Source organism: Panulirus ornatus, chromosome 9, assembly GCF_036320965.1.
Source record: "Panulirus ornatus isolate Po-2019 chromosome 9, ASM3632096v1, whole genome shotgun sequence".
Lineage (NCBI taxonomy): Eukaryota > Metazoa > Arthropoda > Malacostraca > Decapoda > Palinuridae > Panulirus > Panulirus ornatus.
Window position 1 is genome coordinate 42994367 of NC_092232.1, and position 17595 is coordinate 43011961.

A 17595-nucleotide genomic window follows, 5' to 3' on the forward strand; every position below is an offset into this window, starting at 1 on the left:
CGTTACCTGAGAGTTGTGCTGTAAGCCCGTTATAATTATCAGTGTAATGTTATCGAAGAACTGTCATAGAGGAAAGAGAACTCTTGGCTTGAAATGTTATCTGGAATGTTATCTTATGTTCAATGTTATCTCAAGTTCAATGTTAACTCTTATGTTCAGTGTTAACGTAATGTTTCATGCTTGATTTATGTGCCTATCTTTGTACACTTGAATTCTTTCATTATAAGTAGATTTAATGTAATGCTGGTCTTTAATTCAGTCCCATAACTTTATTATTGTGTTATCCTGAGTTGTGCAACTTAACAAATCTATAACGTCCTTGCAAGACAAGGAACAGTAGTATTTGTAACATATGTTACTGGCGACCTTGCCTGAATAAGTACTGAGATTGTAACAATATATATATATATATATATATATATATATATATATATATATATATATATATATATATATATATATATATATATATATGTGTGTGTGTGTGTGTGTGTGTGTGTGTGTGTGTAATAGGGGAAAGAGTTGCACGAGGAGAGATCTGATTGTGTGTACAGTTATCTGGTGCCCACGCCTCTAGCGGGCAGAAAGATAAGCTGCCATGGAATAAACAAGGGAGCGGATGGTTACCACTGTTCTCATTTGTGTCTAACTTGTATGATTGTTTAGTATTATTGACATACAGTTGTTATAAGTTATATTGAGAATATTATTACTTGCAAGTAAGCATATAGTATACAGTATCACATGTGCTGTTAAATGGGGGAAGCTACTGATTGTACCAGCCCTGTAGGGTCACGAGTGGTAAGGAGGGACGTGCTGTCATGCGCGAGGCTGACACCCACCCTGAAAACCCCACACTCACATCACTCCCACTTGGGGGAAGGGTGGGGGATAGATGACAATGACGTGTACTCTTGTACTCTTGTTTATCTAGTAAGGAGAGAATTATCATATTGTAAGAATAATGTAAGGAATTAGTACGTAAAAACTTGTTTACAGTTGTGTCCTAGCTACGTCTCTTCGTTGTACATCAACTGACTGTTATATTTCTCTCTTCTGTCTCCCCTGATGATGTGATTATTAAACGAAAGTGCACTTGGGAACTTATCGTGTTCATTTTTCCCCGTTTGTGTCACGGTTATCATTAGTGAACGGAGTGCAACACGTCATCTCTTGACTTGACCAAGGTCCGTGACTGTGATGTTTTGTGAGCAACATTGAAAACATTGAGAATAATTTGTAACAGTCAGTTCGCAGGTATTTGATGAGGAACAGGATTGGGCATACAGATGTGGATGATAATTGCATTGCCATTTATAATAATAATAATAATGTAGGCTTGTGAACACTGTTCATTCCACAAACAACAAAAATATGTCTTAATAACATCCAAAGGCTTGAAGGTAAACTTTTGGCATGAGTCAAACGTGAATCCAAGTGACAAACTAAGGTGTACATTTCTTGCATCACTTGACTGTGAATGATGACGATGATGGTGATAGATATATAAAAACAAGATAGTGGTTGAAGTGGCTTGTCCCGCTTAACAGTGAGAGACGATACGTGTTATCAGATGTGTTGTAATATAATTTATGAGTGTGTGTAAATATACATTTGGGTAAGTATGTACGTATGTCGCAAGGGTTAATACTTACACAAAGCCAGACAAGAGAGATGGACGGGGGAGATAGAGGAAGGTCAGTGTGCGTGTGTGTGTGTGTGGGGGGGGGGGGGGTAGAGGCTGTTTTGTGTGTGTGTGTGTGTGTGAGGTGGACCAGCATTGTCGCTGCCCACCTGACATATCCATCACGACTTCCCACACTCACGCCACAGTGAGGAACAGTGGATTACCGCCGTGCAGGTCTGTTTGTACGTGAGAGAATGATGACCCCCTCCCCAGGATGCGCCTGGGTATGTGAGGGTTGGGGGCGTCAGCTGAGGGGAACAGCGGCAACAAACAGGCCGGAGGACTGGACCAGATTGCAAGGGTTAACGAGCGTCGGTCGGTTTAACTTATGTGTGTAGTTTCTTCGTTTAGCATTTCACTTGGCAATAAACGTATGATTATCACTGATGTTTATTATGGAAATGAACGTTAGGGCAGCAGTTATTCATGACCGATCCCATTTTCTACAATGCAAATGTCACGGTGTAAATTGTCTACCGAATCTTGTTGCTCGTCGAATTCGACTACCATAATTCCATGCAGGTTTCTCATTGTCTTGATGTAGTAAGCTCAGCGTCAACATGCAGTTATAAGTGACGTCATACCTCTTGCTGAATAGATCTTATTTCACACATATATGATAACCGATCTCCTACGTCATCGCTCATGCTAGCGATAGTAATGCCTTTTGATTAGGACGTAACATTGGTTCTTCGCCTTACCGACAGAGGGAACCACAAACGGTTTGTGTGGTACATATATGTACATATTTAACAAGTGAGACAAGAGTTGACCAATCATGTGTCAGGATCTGCCAAGAATCAGGTGTTCTGTGCAGCGCATTTGCGGCGCTGATCCCCGTCTGTATTGATAGCCAGGCACAGTCAGCCAGACGCCGCTGTTGGCACAGTGGCCGCCAGGGTGTAAACCCCGCCCTCTGCTATAAGGAACGCCTCTTGGGACAACGTCGAAATGACCGACGATAGATGATTCAACCGTACGACAGCCAAGACCTGATCGATCGCCCGTGGCAGGTGGATGATGTCACTCATGCGATGCTCAGGAAGTTCCCGGGGCAGCCTAGCACTCCCAAAATAACCCGAGGGTTGGCGCTTCCCACGAACTTTGGCCAGTGCTGACTGACTGCACGATAGCAGGTGCCGTTGTGGGTAGTGAGCAAACGTCTCCTGCCAACCAGAGGACATGTTTAACCCGAAGGAGGGACGGTGCGTAAGGGAGAGCTCTGCTGTCTGTTCCGGAGGTGGGTCGCCATGCAGGCAGACCCAAGTCTTGGCCCACGAACCTCAGGATTGCTGCTACGGTAATACGTGCCGTCTGCTGCGGCAGACACCTCCCTCCTCACCCTTCATCCCGGAACCCCCACTCAGCGTGCGGCTGACCCCAGACCAAGTCCGGAGGCTATACAGCAGCCAGCAGGAGTGTTCCAGTACCTCGCAGCTCACCTCTGAACCCCCACTCACCGTCCAGCTGACCCCAGACCAAGTCCGGAGCCTGTACAGCAGCCAGCAACCAAGGATCGAGCCAAGGGGTCCACTGGAGGTAGCCCCACTGACCCCAGACTCATCCTTAAGCCGCTCACCAACCTACGGCAGCCACGTCCTTCAGCCCCACCGTCAGCAGTGGGATCCGTCGTCTGTCAGCGGGAGTGAGGGATACCGTGGAGAGGAGGTGGGTCCGCTGGTGCCGACGATGGACGACACTCCTCCCTCTTATGACTCGTTGTTCCCCAGGGATAATCCGGCTGGGAATCCGCCCCGGCCTTTATCATGGGGTTATGTCAATCGCGACCATCCGAACGAACCCGAACGCCAGTGAAGTATCACACGGAAGCCAACCAGAGCAACGCCACAGGCGTCCATGATAAGAACGTGTCATGCCGGGAAGATAAGGTGGCTGAGATCGAGATTAATGAAAAGACGAAGAGAACAGGTGAGGCCTCGTGCAGGAGACCAGTGGTTGACACAGACGTAGTCTTAGGTGACCCTAGTGGCTGGTGGGTGTACTACACTGTTCAATACATAACATGGAATGGATATAATGCTGGTGTTATTCGTCCTCATATCTCGTGGAGACTCCATTGTTGGTGGCTACTTTAGGGTTATCAGCCGTGCAATCATCCTATTGTGTCCTTATCATACACACACACACACACACACACACACTCTCTCTCTCTCTCTCTCTCTCTCTCTCTCTCTCTCTCTCTCTCTCTCTCTCTCTCTCTCTGGGGTGGGGTGGGGGGGGGGGGGGGAGTGTGTGTCCTGGAGTCAGTTGGAGAGAAAAAACATAATAACGCTCGTGAGCTCGAGCACCTGCACTGCCCTGCTACTGGCGGCAGAGCTGCTCTCCTGCAGTTGTATAACTAAGTTCTGAGATGGAAGATCTGATGGAACGTGGAACTCGAGTTAAGATAAAGAAAACGGAAAAAAAAAAAAAAATCCTTGTGGAGCGCTGGTATGTGGCCTGGTGGTGGGACCTGTGGCGGGTGCTACCGTCCAGATAGTGATGCTTCTGTCTTCGCCAAACGCACAGCAGTGGTTATCGTTGCGGTAATGGAAGCATTTATCCCCTCTTCCCCCAAGGCGACCTCTTCCTCCAGTCCCTGATTCAACCGCCCCTGTTCTGAGGCCACTCAGGCAAGGGATCAGGCATATCAGGCTGGAAAAACTCTCCTTCCTCTGGCTCCTAATCAGTATTTATCACTGCCAGTAATCATTACAAGCACGTTATCCGTGTGATAACCTCTCCTCGTCATCGACTGATAGGTATTTCTGGTCTTTAGCTAAGGGCATCTCGAACAACTTCTGTCGCTCTACCTTTCCTTCACTTTTCCGTTCTGACGGTCCTATGGCTGTCTCTCCCGTAGACAAAGCAATCCTCTTTGGTTTCCGTTTCTCTTCTAACTCCACCTTTTATGATTCTAACATTCCTTCACCCCTGATGCTCCTCTTACTAATCCTATGTTCCTTCTTGTAATCTCTTTTCGGACTGTCCAAAAAGTAAATCTTTCTCTGGACACAAGCAAAGCTTACGGCCCTGATGGTTTCCATCCCCGTGTGCTGAGTGTGTCATTTCTGTGTAAAAAACAAAACTTTTACTTCTGGAATTGATACATCCCATCCCTAAGATGGGCGACCGTTAATACCCCTCTAACTATCGTCCTACTGCTTTGACATCTACCATTTCCAAACTCTTTGAATCCCTCCTCAACTCCCATATCCTTAAACACCTCCAAAACCACAGTCTTCTCTCTGATAACCAGTATGGCTTGTGTGAGGCGAGATCCACTGGTGATATTCTTTCCTACTTTACTAATGTCTGGTCATCATCCCTGAAAGATTTTGGGGAGTCTTGTGTATTTGCCCTTGACATATCTAAGGCTTTTGACGGGATGTGGCATCGGGGTCTCATCTCTAAGCTGCTAAGTCTGCCTCTAAGAAAGTGGGTGTCCTGTTCAGAAGTCGAAACTTCTCTTCAGTGACATATTTTCCTCGCAACCGAGATCGTTTCCCCCCCATGTGTATTATATAATAATTGTTCTTTGGATTCAGTATCATTAGCATGTGAGGTGGTTGGGTCTGGATGCCCAGCATGTGAGGTGGTTGGGTCTGGGTGGCCAGCATGTTGAGGTGGCTGGGTCTGGATGCCCAACATGTGAGGTGGCTGGGTCGGGGTGCCCAGCATGTGAGGTGGCTGGGTCTGGGTGCCCACATGTGAGATGGCTGGGTCTGGATGCCCAGCATGTGAGGTGGTTGGGTCTGGATGCCCAGCATGTGACGTGGCTGGGTCTGGGTGCCCTAATGTACGGAAGGTTATTCATTGTATGTATGGTTCATGGTGAAGTGCCTGAGGATTGGCGGAATGCCTTGCATAGTGCCATTGTACAAAGGAAAAGGGGATAAAGGTGAGTGCTCAAGTTACAGAGGTATAAGTTTGTTGAGTATTCCTGGGAAATTATATGGGAGGGTATTGATTGAGAGGGTGAAGGCGAAGGCATGTACTGAACATCAGATTTGGGACGAACAATGTGGTTTCAGAAGTGGTAGAGGATGTGTGGATCAGGTGTTTGCTTTGAAGAATGTTATATTGTCAGAAACAGTGAAACCAATCCACCTAAAAACCAAATGCAAACCGGCACTTCATCAACACGGTGAACCATAGTACCCACAGCGACCAACTCTGGTGCACAAGAAAGAAGAACCACACTTTTCCCAGCGAACCAGTTCATATCATGCGTTGGTCTAGTCACACCCTGCATATCCTATGCGGCTTTAGTTGGTATTACAGGAAGGACGAAGATAAATTTGCGTAATGAAGAGCTGCCAGAAATATGCAAACTCTACAAGGAACTGATCTTGTTTTGTATAGAAAACGAAGATTTAAGAGCGATCTTATACAGGTTTTTGAGTCAAAGATAATTTGAATAGTCAATCATGATTCTTTCAACTACAAAAGCACAAGGGAACCAGAAATATCTTTTTTGAAATTACGGGAAAAAAAAAAGATTCAGTACAGAACTGGGAAGAAGTTAAGTCGTTAACTGAACACAGGAATAAATCATCCCATAATATGATTGATGTAAACACAGTTCAAACGTTCGGAAGAGACTGGAAGATCTATTGCGAAGAAAAAAATCGGGTGTGGTATGATGGAAAGAAATATATTTACCTCCCGACACACAGATGAGGAATCTTTCCCGAGGTAACCATGTTGTACAGTAACAGGTGTCCTACTGCCATTTCTTCCCATGTAACCCCCTCTCCCCACCCACCCCTAATATACCACCGCTACTGAGAGAGAAAAAAGAAATGAGACAGTGAGGGAGAAAAAATTGAATGAGTGGCACTTGAAGTTGAAGCCTCGATTGCTACACTGTCAAAAAAATACTTTCGATTCATCTCAGGATGTACAACATACAACTCAGTATCCCTTAAAGTCTCTCAGAGACGACGACCAGACATGAGACTGATGATTGTAGGTGTTGTAGGTGGATGCCATCTTGTGAAAGCTACGCTCTTGAGCGAAGAGAAAGACGGGACGAGTCTCTAGACACGTTAAGAACTATGACTTTCGGAGGTGGTGGGTAGGTACTTGGAAGGGTTAGAAGGGCCATTACTTCTTTTTTTGTATCTCTATCAGTATATGAATACAAGTAGAGAATTTTGGTTTACAGACAAACGCAAAACAGATGAACAAGTACAGGCGTACTTGCTCACTCCTTCCAAAAATGAGGATGGATGGCGCAGTCTGGTCAGAAAGCTTAGCTTATGACCAAGGAGAGAAGTGTCTTGTGGACTGCGCGGAGACATTATTGTGGGGAGGTACATATGGTTAATGATGATAGGCGCTTCACGACGTGTGTGTGGGAGTGTAAGAGTCATCCAAGATGGAGGAGAAAAGAGAGTTGTAAGTTGTTCTTTTGTCCAATGGAAAGGCGGCTATGAATCCATAGAGCAGATTGATCGTGCGAAACTTGTTGAGAAACAATCATTCATAAACCAGAAAGACTTGATAAGGAAAGGAAGGCGTTATACGTTTTGGATGAAGGAACATTTCGCTCAGGTCTGATGTCCCGAGACTTTGAGTCGAACTGCCACAAGACAAGAATGGTTGAACTATGGATTGGAAGACACAGACCTACAGTCTTGTCTTAACACACAGTCCACTGTTCTCCTCCTCTTTAAGGTCCATTCCTCTCCCTGTCTTAACTTGTATATCGATGATAAGATACGTCCTTCAGAGACCTGGTCAGTAGGTACGGCTGTTCAGCCATCATCAGGTCAGTAAGTACGGCTGTTGAGCTGGCAAGAACCACCACCACATCAACAAGTACATGTAAATCAACTACGATGAACAACACACTGAAGATGTCCACATGGTAAAACCTACTCTGGTCAAAGGCAACGCCAGGTCAGTAAATCAGGATACAGGATGCAGCATAACAACAGCAGCAGCAGCAGGTCAACCCCCCCCCCTAAAGATAGGTCACTCCTACCTAGAGATCCCCTCCATCCCCTGCATTACCCTTGCTGAGAACAGATATGGCATCATTTACCAGTCTTGAGCCACCCGGTCTGGCACGAAAGAGCCTTGTAAGACTGCCTCTCTGGTGCCCCGTTGGAAGGAGGTAAACACACGGTACACAGACATAACGAATGCGATGAAGGCTAGCCAATTATCTACATCGTATCTCACGGTCTTAGACACGGCGTTTCATCAAAAACATACAGGAAGCAGGTTTACTGATCAATGCCTTCGATGCTCTTACAACCAAAAAATGCACAAAATGTACGAAAAAACTCCAACTTTCGCCAGCGAATGATGCCTGTCTACCACTTCAACACACGCACTATCACACACACACACACACACACACACACAATCATGTATCACTTGTGAGACACCATTAAACTCACCTTCACTACTCACTCGATAACCCTGAATTCACTTAATCATGAAAAATAAAGAGATCTACTCTCTTAGTAAGTCAGTCATCACATTGCCCTCGTCTCCACTACATCTGTATTTTCACAACGAATTTATGTTCCCAGAGCCATCTTCATCATTCCCTTATCTTTCCTACACTTTCATCTTCACTAATTCCACATCTCCACTACTCCCTCATCTATGCTACATCATCATCTTTACTACAACCTTGACAACATCCTCATCTTTGTCTTGCTCTCATCTTCACTACAACCTCATCCTCACTATACTCTCATCTTCACTACAGCCTCTTCAAGGACAAGTCAAACTCATCATTGAAGGAAGGATAATATACAAGAAACAGCAAACAAAAGTCATATATTTTCTTGAGATATAGTGAAGATGGTGATGACCAGGCACACACACACACACACACATGACTGATCCTATTATAAGAAAAGTATGGTAATTCTAGCAGATTTAGTTCTAGTAATAGCACAGGTAGCAGAAATGGTAGCAGTAGCAGTGGCAACAAAGGTACCAGAAGTGGCTGACAGCAGAATTAGCAGCACATATCTTCGTCACTGTTGCATCTTTATCCACCAGTGTGACTTACAGTAATCCCTAAAACCATTAACACATTCCAAAACCATTCTTCCCCGTTACACTTGAGCTTTGCTTCACCTAAAGCTAGAACATCCAGGTTCCTTACCTCAAACATACTGCCTATATCTCCTTCTTCTCATCTTGCCTACATCCACACACACTCACACACCTTAACTTGAGCGCTTGAGGAGGATGGTCATGTTGACGGTTCCTTTTTCTGTTACGACCGGAGGTCGTAGGTCATGTTGACTGTGCGTTTCTAGTTGCGACTGATCAAAAAGTCAACTTTCATTCATCCTCCTGTATCACAACTATTCATAATGATCTCCTCAAACTGACTCCTGAAGATGGGCAAAGAGCAATCACCTTCACCTCCTCCGCCACCACCAACCTACAGACCAAATTTCTGGGTCGTCTCCAACCCACTCTTTCCTTCCGAAAGTTTTAGTTTTCTTCCCTCTTATTGGACTGATTTATTTAATTGTAATTGAGAATGTCGATTATTAAAAGATATTGTTGTGTAGTACTTGTGTGCATCGTGCTGATCGTGACAGGCTTCGGGATCCTCAACAGCGCCCTCCTGAGGAAGGAGGCACAGCTTCTCTCCACCCTGGAGGACAGACACGTCCAGGCGCACACCCTCCACCTCCCTGTCTTCGGACTGGTGCAGGTGCAGGCCTTCACCCCACCGGTGGAGGCGGCGGCAAACATGCCTGTGACCGACATATGGAGGTTTATCTTCCTTGTCAAGAACTTGCTAACTCTTGGGCAGCTCGTGGCCCAGCCTGTGGAGAAGGTGACGTACGTCAGCCTCATCCAGGCCTTCTACATGCAGTTCACTTGCGTGGTCCTAATGGCCGCGGTGGTTATCTGTTCAGTAGGTAATATAGTGCGGCGCGTTCATGCTAGTCGGGCAACTGCACCTCCAGCCCAGGTGGGTACGGAGGGTGTAGCCAAGAAGAAGAAACAGAGACAAATAAAGGCTGACCGGCCAGCCCAGGTGCCTACGGAAGTTGTATCCGCAAAGGTTGTCCAACCAGCCCAGGTGGCTAAGGATGGTGTAGCCAAGAAGAAGAAAAAGGAGCAACCGAAGGATGACCGGCCACACCAAGTGGCTACGGAGGTTGTACCTATGGAAACGAAGGCTACTCCACCAGCCCCGGTTGTATCCATGGAAACGAAGGCTACTCCACCAGCCCAAGTTGTATCCATGGAAACGAAGGCTACTCCACCAGCCCAGGTTGTATCCATGGAAGAAACAATGGCTGTCCCACCAGCCCAGGTGGCTAAGGATGGTGTAGCCAAGAAGAAGAAGAAAAAGAAGCAACCGAAGGCTAACCGGCCAGACCAAGTGGCTACGGAGGTTGTACCTAAGGAAACGAAGGCTACTCCACCAGCCCAGGTTGTATCCATGGAAGAAACAATGGCTGTCCCACCAGCCCAGGTGGCTAAGGATGGTGTAGCCAAGAAGAAGAAAAAGAAGAAGCAACCGAAGGCTGACCGGCCAGCCCAAGAGGCTACGGAGGTTGTACCTATGGAAACGAAGGCTACTCCACCAGCCCAGGTGGCTAAGGAGGTTGTATCCATGAACGAAACGGACCCACCAGCAGACCCATTCGATTGGCAGCTTGTATCCAAGAAGAGAAAAAAGAAGGCTACCCTACCAGCCGAGGTGTCTAAGAAGGATGTTGGAAAGAAGCAAAAGAAGGCTGCCCAACCAACCTGGCAGGTAGTAAGGAAGGCTGCTCCACAACCCCGGGTCGTTAGGCAGGCTGTAGCCATGGAAGAAACAAAGGCTGCTCCACCATCACCAGCCCAGGTACCGAGTAAGAGTGTAGCTATGCTGGCTGACCCACCAGCCCAGGTGGCTAGCTACGCCCAGATGGCTATGTCGGGTGCAGCAAAGAAACAAACCCCACAACTAGCCCACGAGGTTTGGAAGCCTGCACCCAAGAAGGTGAAGTAGAAGAAGGAGACGGCTGCCACACTACCCAATGTACCACCACATGTCCAGAGAGAAAAAAGATGGACAGAATGGCTGGAGGTGCCACTCAAACAACAAAATCACCTTAGGAGCCACGTTTCATCCATACAGAAGGAATTCAGTGTCAACATTACGTACCCCAATAAAAAGTATATCGTCATAACAGGGGAACGTGAAAAGGTCACTCTCGCCTGTTTCCAAATACAGAGAGTGGTCGACCTATCTAAAGTCACTAATGTGGACCTTGTCTCGCTCTCCTCCAAGGTCAACCACAAGGATCGTCCCTCTAGATTATGGTCATCTGGACATGTACTGGATAGGGTATACGTGGACACAAGTTTGCATGGCAAAATTATTGGTCAGGCAGGAGTCACAGTTGACGCTATAAGAAAGAAATATGGTGTCACCATCCACATCCCTCACAAAACCGAAGAGTATAAGGTTATAGACGTTCTTGGACACCAAGGAGACGTCAAGAGGGCTGTGGATCATATACAGCAGCTCGTTCGACCCAGATCATATCCTCCAACCACTGATACCCGATACAATAACGCACAACGACCAACTAACATCCCCGGATTAAATCTTCAACGCAAATCAAACCATACCCCCACATCAAATCGTACCGCCAACATTAACCGATACAGCAACGTACAACGAGCAGCTAACATCCCTACACCAGCATGATCACGAGGACTGAGGTCTGAGGCTGATTCTGGTGACCCCTGCCACCACTGAGGGTAGCGTTTTTCTCTTTATCATTTACTTATTAATAATATTCTGCTTAACGTATATAGTGTGAAGTATAAACGCAAGTCGACTCTTTCCTCCACATTCTCTTTCTCCCTCCGTTTCTTAAGGTCAATCCATCAAGGGTTCCTTATGGCTCATAATTGTCTTTACTAAACCCAAGTTAACTGCTATAATCTTAGTGTAATATTAGGTCCCATCATTACCTGGTGAACTAAGGTAGTTAGTAAGATTACCTGCCATTACTTCCTTAGTGTAATTACTAGTGTTGGGGGGAGGGGGTTTACCCAGCCCTCATCCACCACTACCAACCACCTCCTCTGCCACACTATCATTACCACCATCATCACCACCACTACCACACTGGTATCACCGTCTCGACCGTCAATACCAATCAACCAACCACTACCACTACCATAACCAGCAACGTCTCTACCACCAACACCTCACCATCGCCACCACCAGGGGTGGAGGGGTGGGGCGAAGGACTGAATTGACAAAATGTAAACAATTGATAAAAACTTAATTAGTGGTTGTCTCTGTTGCTCCCTGGCCCGACCCTGTCTTACCTGTGCCGACACAAACACCCCTGCCAACCGGCCCGACCCTGTTTCGTGTGTGCCAACACCATCGTCCCTGCCCAATGGCAGGACCCTCACCAATCCCTCTCTACTGAGAGACCCAACACACACACACAGACATACATACACAGCTGGATATCTGGGAATGCTACATCGATGTATGTTTACCAATGATCTCACTACATCTAGCATAGAATGCCGTTATGTAGCGCTGACATCGCTACCTCGACCACAGAATGCTATTATGTACCAGTGAGAGAGAGATTAGAAAGTAGAGAGACAGAGAGAGAAATATAGATAAAGGTAAATAGGTCATGATCAGTTCATGGTCCTTGCAGATATTTCACAAGAAATAAGCAGTTTTATACAAAATACTGATACAAATAACCAGTTATAGTGTTGAGAGAGTAAATTGGAAGAAACACACACACACACACACACACAATCATGTATCACTTGTGAGACACCATTAAACTCATCTTCAATACACACTCGATAACCCTGAATTCACTTAATCATGAAAAATAAAGAGATCTACTCTCTTAGTAAGTCAGTCATCACATTGCCCCCGTCACCACTACATCTGTATTTTCACAACGAATTTATGTTCCCAGAGCCATCTTCATCATTCCCTTATCTTTCCTACACTTTCATCTTCACTAATTCCACATCTCCACTACTCCCTCATCTATGCTACATCATCATCTTTACTACAACCTTGACAACATCCTCATCTTTGTCTTGCTCTCATCTTCACTACAACCTCATCCTCACTATACTCTCATCTTCACTACAGCCTCTTCAAGGAGAAGTCAAACTCATCATTGCAGGAAGGATAATATACAAGAAACAGCAAACAAAAGTCATATATTTTCTTGAGATATAGTGAAGATGGTGATGACCAGGCACACACACACACACACACATGACTGATCCTATTATAAGAAAAGTATGGTAATTCTAGCAGATTTAGTTCTAGTAATAGCACAGGTAGCAGAAATGGTAGCAGTAGCAGTGGCAACAAAGGTACCAGAAGTGGCTGACAGCAGAATTAGCAGCACATATCTTCGTCACTGTTGCATCTTTATCCACCAGTGTGACTTACAGTAATCCCTAAAACCATTAACACATTCCAAAACCATTCTTCCCCGTTACACTTGAGCTTTGCTTCACCTAAAGCTAGAACATCCAGGTTCCTTACCTCAAACATACTGCCTATATCTCCTTCTTCTCATCTTGCCTACATCCACACACACTCACACACCTTAACTTGAGCGCTTGAGGAGGATGGTCATGTTGACGGTTCCTTTTTCTGTTACGACAGGAGGTCGTAGGTCATGTTGACTGTGCGTTTCTAGTTGCAACAGATCAAAAAGTCAACTTTCATTCATCCTCATATATCACAACTAGTCGTCATAATGATCTCCTCAAACTGACTCCTGAAGATGGGCAAAGAGCAATCACCTTCACCACCTCCGCCACCACCAACCTACAGACCAAATTTCTGGGTCGTCTCCAACCCACTCTTTCCTTCCGAAAGTTTTAGTTTTCTTCCCTCTTATTGGACTGATTTATTTAATTGTAATTGAGAATGTCGATTATTAAAAGATATTGTTGTGTAGTACTTGTGTGCATCGTGCTGATCGTGACAGGCTTCGGGATCCTCAACAGCGCCCTCCTGAGGAAGGAGGCACAGCTTCTCTCCACCCTGGAGGACAGACACGTCCAGGCGCACACCCTCCACCTCCCTGTCTTCGGACTGGTGCAGGTGCAGGCCTTCACCCCACCGGTGGAGGCGGCGGCAAACATGCCTGTGACCGACATATGGAGGTTTATCTTCCTTGTCAAGAACTTGCTAACTCTTGGGCAGCTCGTGGCCCAGCCTGTGGAGAAGGTGACGTACGTCAGCCTCATCCAGGCCTTCTACATGCAGTTCACTTGCGTGGTCCTAATGGCCGCGGTGGTTATCTGTTCAGTAGGTAATATAGTGCGGCGCGTTCATGCTAGTCGGGCAACTGCACCTCCAGCCCAGGTGGGTACGGAGGGTGTAGCCAAGAAGAAGAAACAGAGACAAATAAAGGCTGACCGGCCAGCCCAGGTGCCTACGGAAGTTGTATCCGCAAATGTTGTCCAACCAGCCCAGGTGGCTAAGGATGGTGTAGCCAAGAAGAAGAAAAAGGAGCAACCGAAGGATGACCGGCCACACCAAGTGGCTACGGAGGTTGTACCTATGGAAACGAAGGCTACTCCACCAGCCCCGGTTGTATCCATGGAAACGAAGGCTACTCCACCAGCCCAGGTTGTATCCATGGAAACGAAGGCTACTCCAACAGCCCAGGTTGTATCCATGGAAGAAACAAAGGCTATCCCACCAGCCCAGGTGGCTAAGGATGGTGTAGCCAAGTAGAAGAAAAAGAAGAAGCAACCGAAGGCTAACCGGCCAGACCAAGTGGCTACGGAGGTTGTACCTAAGGAAACGAAGGCTACTCCACCAGCCCAGGTGGTATCCATGGAAGAAACAATGGCTGTCCCACCAGCCCAGGTGGCTAAGGATGGTGTAGCCAAGAAGAAGAAAAAGAAGAAGCAACCGAAGGCTGACCGGTCAGCCCAAGAGGCTACGGAGGTTGTACCTATGGAAACGAAGGCTACTCCACCAGCCCAGGTGGCTAAGGAGGTTGTATCCATGAACGAAACGGACCCACCAGCAGACCCATTCGATTGGCAGCTTGTATCCAAGAAGAGAAAAAAGAAGGCTACCCTACCAGCCCAGGTGTCTAAGAAGGATGTTGGAAAGAAGCAAAAGAAGGCTGCCCAACCAACCTGGCAGGTAGTGAGGAAGGCTGCTCCACAACCCCGGGTCGTTAGGCAGGCTGTAGCCATGGAAGAAACAAAGGCTGCTCCACCATCACCAGCCCAGGTACCGAGTAAGAGTGTAGCTATGCTGGCTGACCCACCAGCCCAGGTGGCTAGCTACGCCCAGATGGCTATGTCGGGTGCAGCAAAGAAACAAACCCCACAACTAGCCCACGAGGTTTGGAAGCCTGCACCCAAGAAGGTGAAGAAGAAGAAGGAGACGGCTGCCACACTACCCAATGTACCACCACATGTCCAGAGAGAAAAAAGATGGACAGAATGGCTGGAGGTGCCACTCAAACAACAAAATCACCTTAGGAGCCACGTTTCATCCATACAGAAGGAATTCAGTGTCAACATTACGTACCCCAATAAGAAGTATATCGTCATAACAGGGGAACGTGAAAAGGTCACTCTCGCCTGTTTCCAAATACAGAGAGTGGTCGACCTTTCTAAAGTCACTAATGTGGACCTTGTCTCGCTCTCCTCCAAGGTCAACCACAAGGATCGTCCCTCTAGATTATGGTCATCTGGACATGTACTGGATAGGGTATACGTGGACACAAGTTTGCATGGCAAAATTATTGGTCAGGCAGGAGTCACAGTTGACGCTATAAGAAAGGAATATGGTGTCACCATCCACATCCCTCACAAAACCGAAGAGTATAAGGTTATAGACGTTCTTGGACACCAAGGAGACGTCAAGAGGGCTGTGGATCATATACAGCAGCTCGTTCGACCCAGATCATATCCTCCAAACACTGATACCCGATACAATAACGCACAACGACCAACTAACATCCCCGGATTAAATCTTCAACGCAAATCAAACCATACCCCCACATCAAACCGTACCCCCACATCAAATCGTACCGCCAACATTAACCGATACAGCAACGTACAACGAGCAGCTAACATCCCTACACCAGCATGAACACAAGGACTGAGGTCTGAGGCTGATTCTGGTGACCCCTGCCACCACTGAGGGTAGCGTTTTTCTCTTTATCATTTACTTATTCATAATATTCTGCTTAACGTATATAGTGTGAAGTATAAACGCAAGTCGACTCTTTCCTCCACATTCTCTTTCTCCCTCCGTTTCTTAAGGTCAATCCATCAAGGGTTCCTTATGGCTCATAATTGTCTTTACTAAACCCAAGTTAACTGGTATAATCTTAGTGTAATATTAGGTCCCATCATTACCTGGTGAACTAAGGTAGTTAGTGAGATTACCTGCCATTACTTCCTTAGTGTAATTACTAGTGTTGGGGGGAGGGGGTTTACCCAGCCCTCGTCCACCACTACCAACCACTACCTCTGCCACACTATCATTACCACCATCATCACCACCACTACCACATTGGTATCACCGTCTCGACCGTCAATACCAATCAACCAACCACTACCACGACCATAACCAGCAACGTCTCTACCACCAACACCTCACCATCGCCACCACCAGGGGTGGAGGGGTGGGGCGAAGGACTGAATTGACAAAATGTAAACAATTGATAAAAAGATAATTAGTGGTTGTCCATGTTGCTCCCTGGCCCGACCCTGTCTTACTGGTGCCGACACAAACACCCCTGCCAACCGGCCCGACCCTGTTTCGTGTGTGCCAACACTATGGTCCCTGCCAAATGGCACGACCCTCACCAATCCCTCTCTACTGAGAGACCCAACACACACACACACACACACATATATACACAGCTGGATATCTGGGGATGCTACATCGATGTATGTTTACCAATGATCTCACTACATCTAGCATAGAATGCCGTTATGTAGCGTTGACATCGCTACCTCGACCACAGAATGCTATTATGTACCAGTGAGAGAGAGATTAGAAAGTAGAGAGACAGAGAGAGAAATATAGATAAAGGTAAATAGGTCATGATCAGTTCATGGTCCTTGCAGATATTTCACAAGAAATAAGCAGTTTTATACAAAATACTGACACAAATAACCAGTTATAGTGTTGAGAGAGTAAATTGGAAGAAACACACACACACACACACACAATCATGTATCACTTGTGAGACACCATTAAACTCATCTTCACTACACACTCGATAACCCTGAATTCACTTAATCATGAAAAATAAAGAGATCTACTCTCTTAGTAAGTCAGTCATCACATTGCCCCCGTCACCACTACATCTGTATTTTCACAACGAATTTATGATCCCAGAGCCATCTTCATCATTCCCTTATCTTTCCTACACTTTCATCTTCACTAATTCCACATCTCCACTACTCCCTCATCTATGCTACATCATCATCTTTACTACAACCTTGACAACATCCTCATCTTTGTCTTGCTCTCATCTTCACTACAACCTCATCCTCACTATACTCTCATCTTCACTACAGCCTCTTCAAGGAGAAGTCAAACTCATCATTGCAGGAAGGATAATATACAAGAAACAGCAAACAAAAGTCATATATTTTCTTGAGATATAGTGAAGATGGTGATGACCAGGCACACACACACACACACACACATGACTGATCCTATTATAAGAAAAGTATGGTAATTCTAGCAGATTTAGTTCTAGTAATAGCACAGGTAGCAGAAATGGTAGCAGTAGCAGTGGCAACAAAGGTACCAGAAGTGGCTGACAGCAGAATTAGCAGGACATATCTTCGTCACTGTTGCATCTTTATCCACCAGTGTGACTTACAGTAATCCCTAAAACCATTAACAC

General features: G+C 46.2%; 2 protein-coding genes across 3 annotated transcripts; both read left to right on the forward strand.

Annotated features, from left to right (window-relative positions):
* Nucleotides 1-9194: 9194 nt before the first annotated feature.
* LOC139750370 (uncharacterized) lies at nucleotides 9195-11478 on the forward strand. Of its 2 annotated transcripts, none has more exons than XM_071665089.1 (2): nucleotides 9195-9917; nucleotides 9957-11478. In XM_071665089.1, the coding sequence occupies exons 1-2, from the start codon at nucleotides 9210-9212 to the stop codon at nucleotides 10680-10682; spliced, it is 1434 nt and encodes a 477-aa protein (XP_071521190.1). In that variant the 5' UTR covers nucleotides 9195-9209; the 3' UTR covers nucleotides 10683-11478. The 2 variants fall into 2 exon arrangements, with proteins under 2 accessions (XP_071521190.1, XP_071521191.1); XM_071665090.1 differs by having other exon boundaries at nucleotides 9195-9878.
* A 2129-nt stretch (nucleotides 11479-13607) lies between these two features.
* On the forward strand, nucleotides 13608-15909 carry LOC139750369 (uncharacterized). Its single transcript, XM_071665088.1, has 2 exons — nucleotides 13608-14330; nucleotides 14532-15909. The coding sequence occupies exons 1-2, from the start codon at nucleotides 13623-13625 to the stop codon at nucleotides 15816-15818; spliced, it is 1995 nt and encodes a 664-aa protein (XP_071521189.1). The 5' UTR covers nucleotides 13608-13622; the 3' UTR covers nucleotides 15819-15909.
* The last annotated feature ends 1686 nt before the right edge of the window (nucleotides 15910-17595 follow it).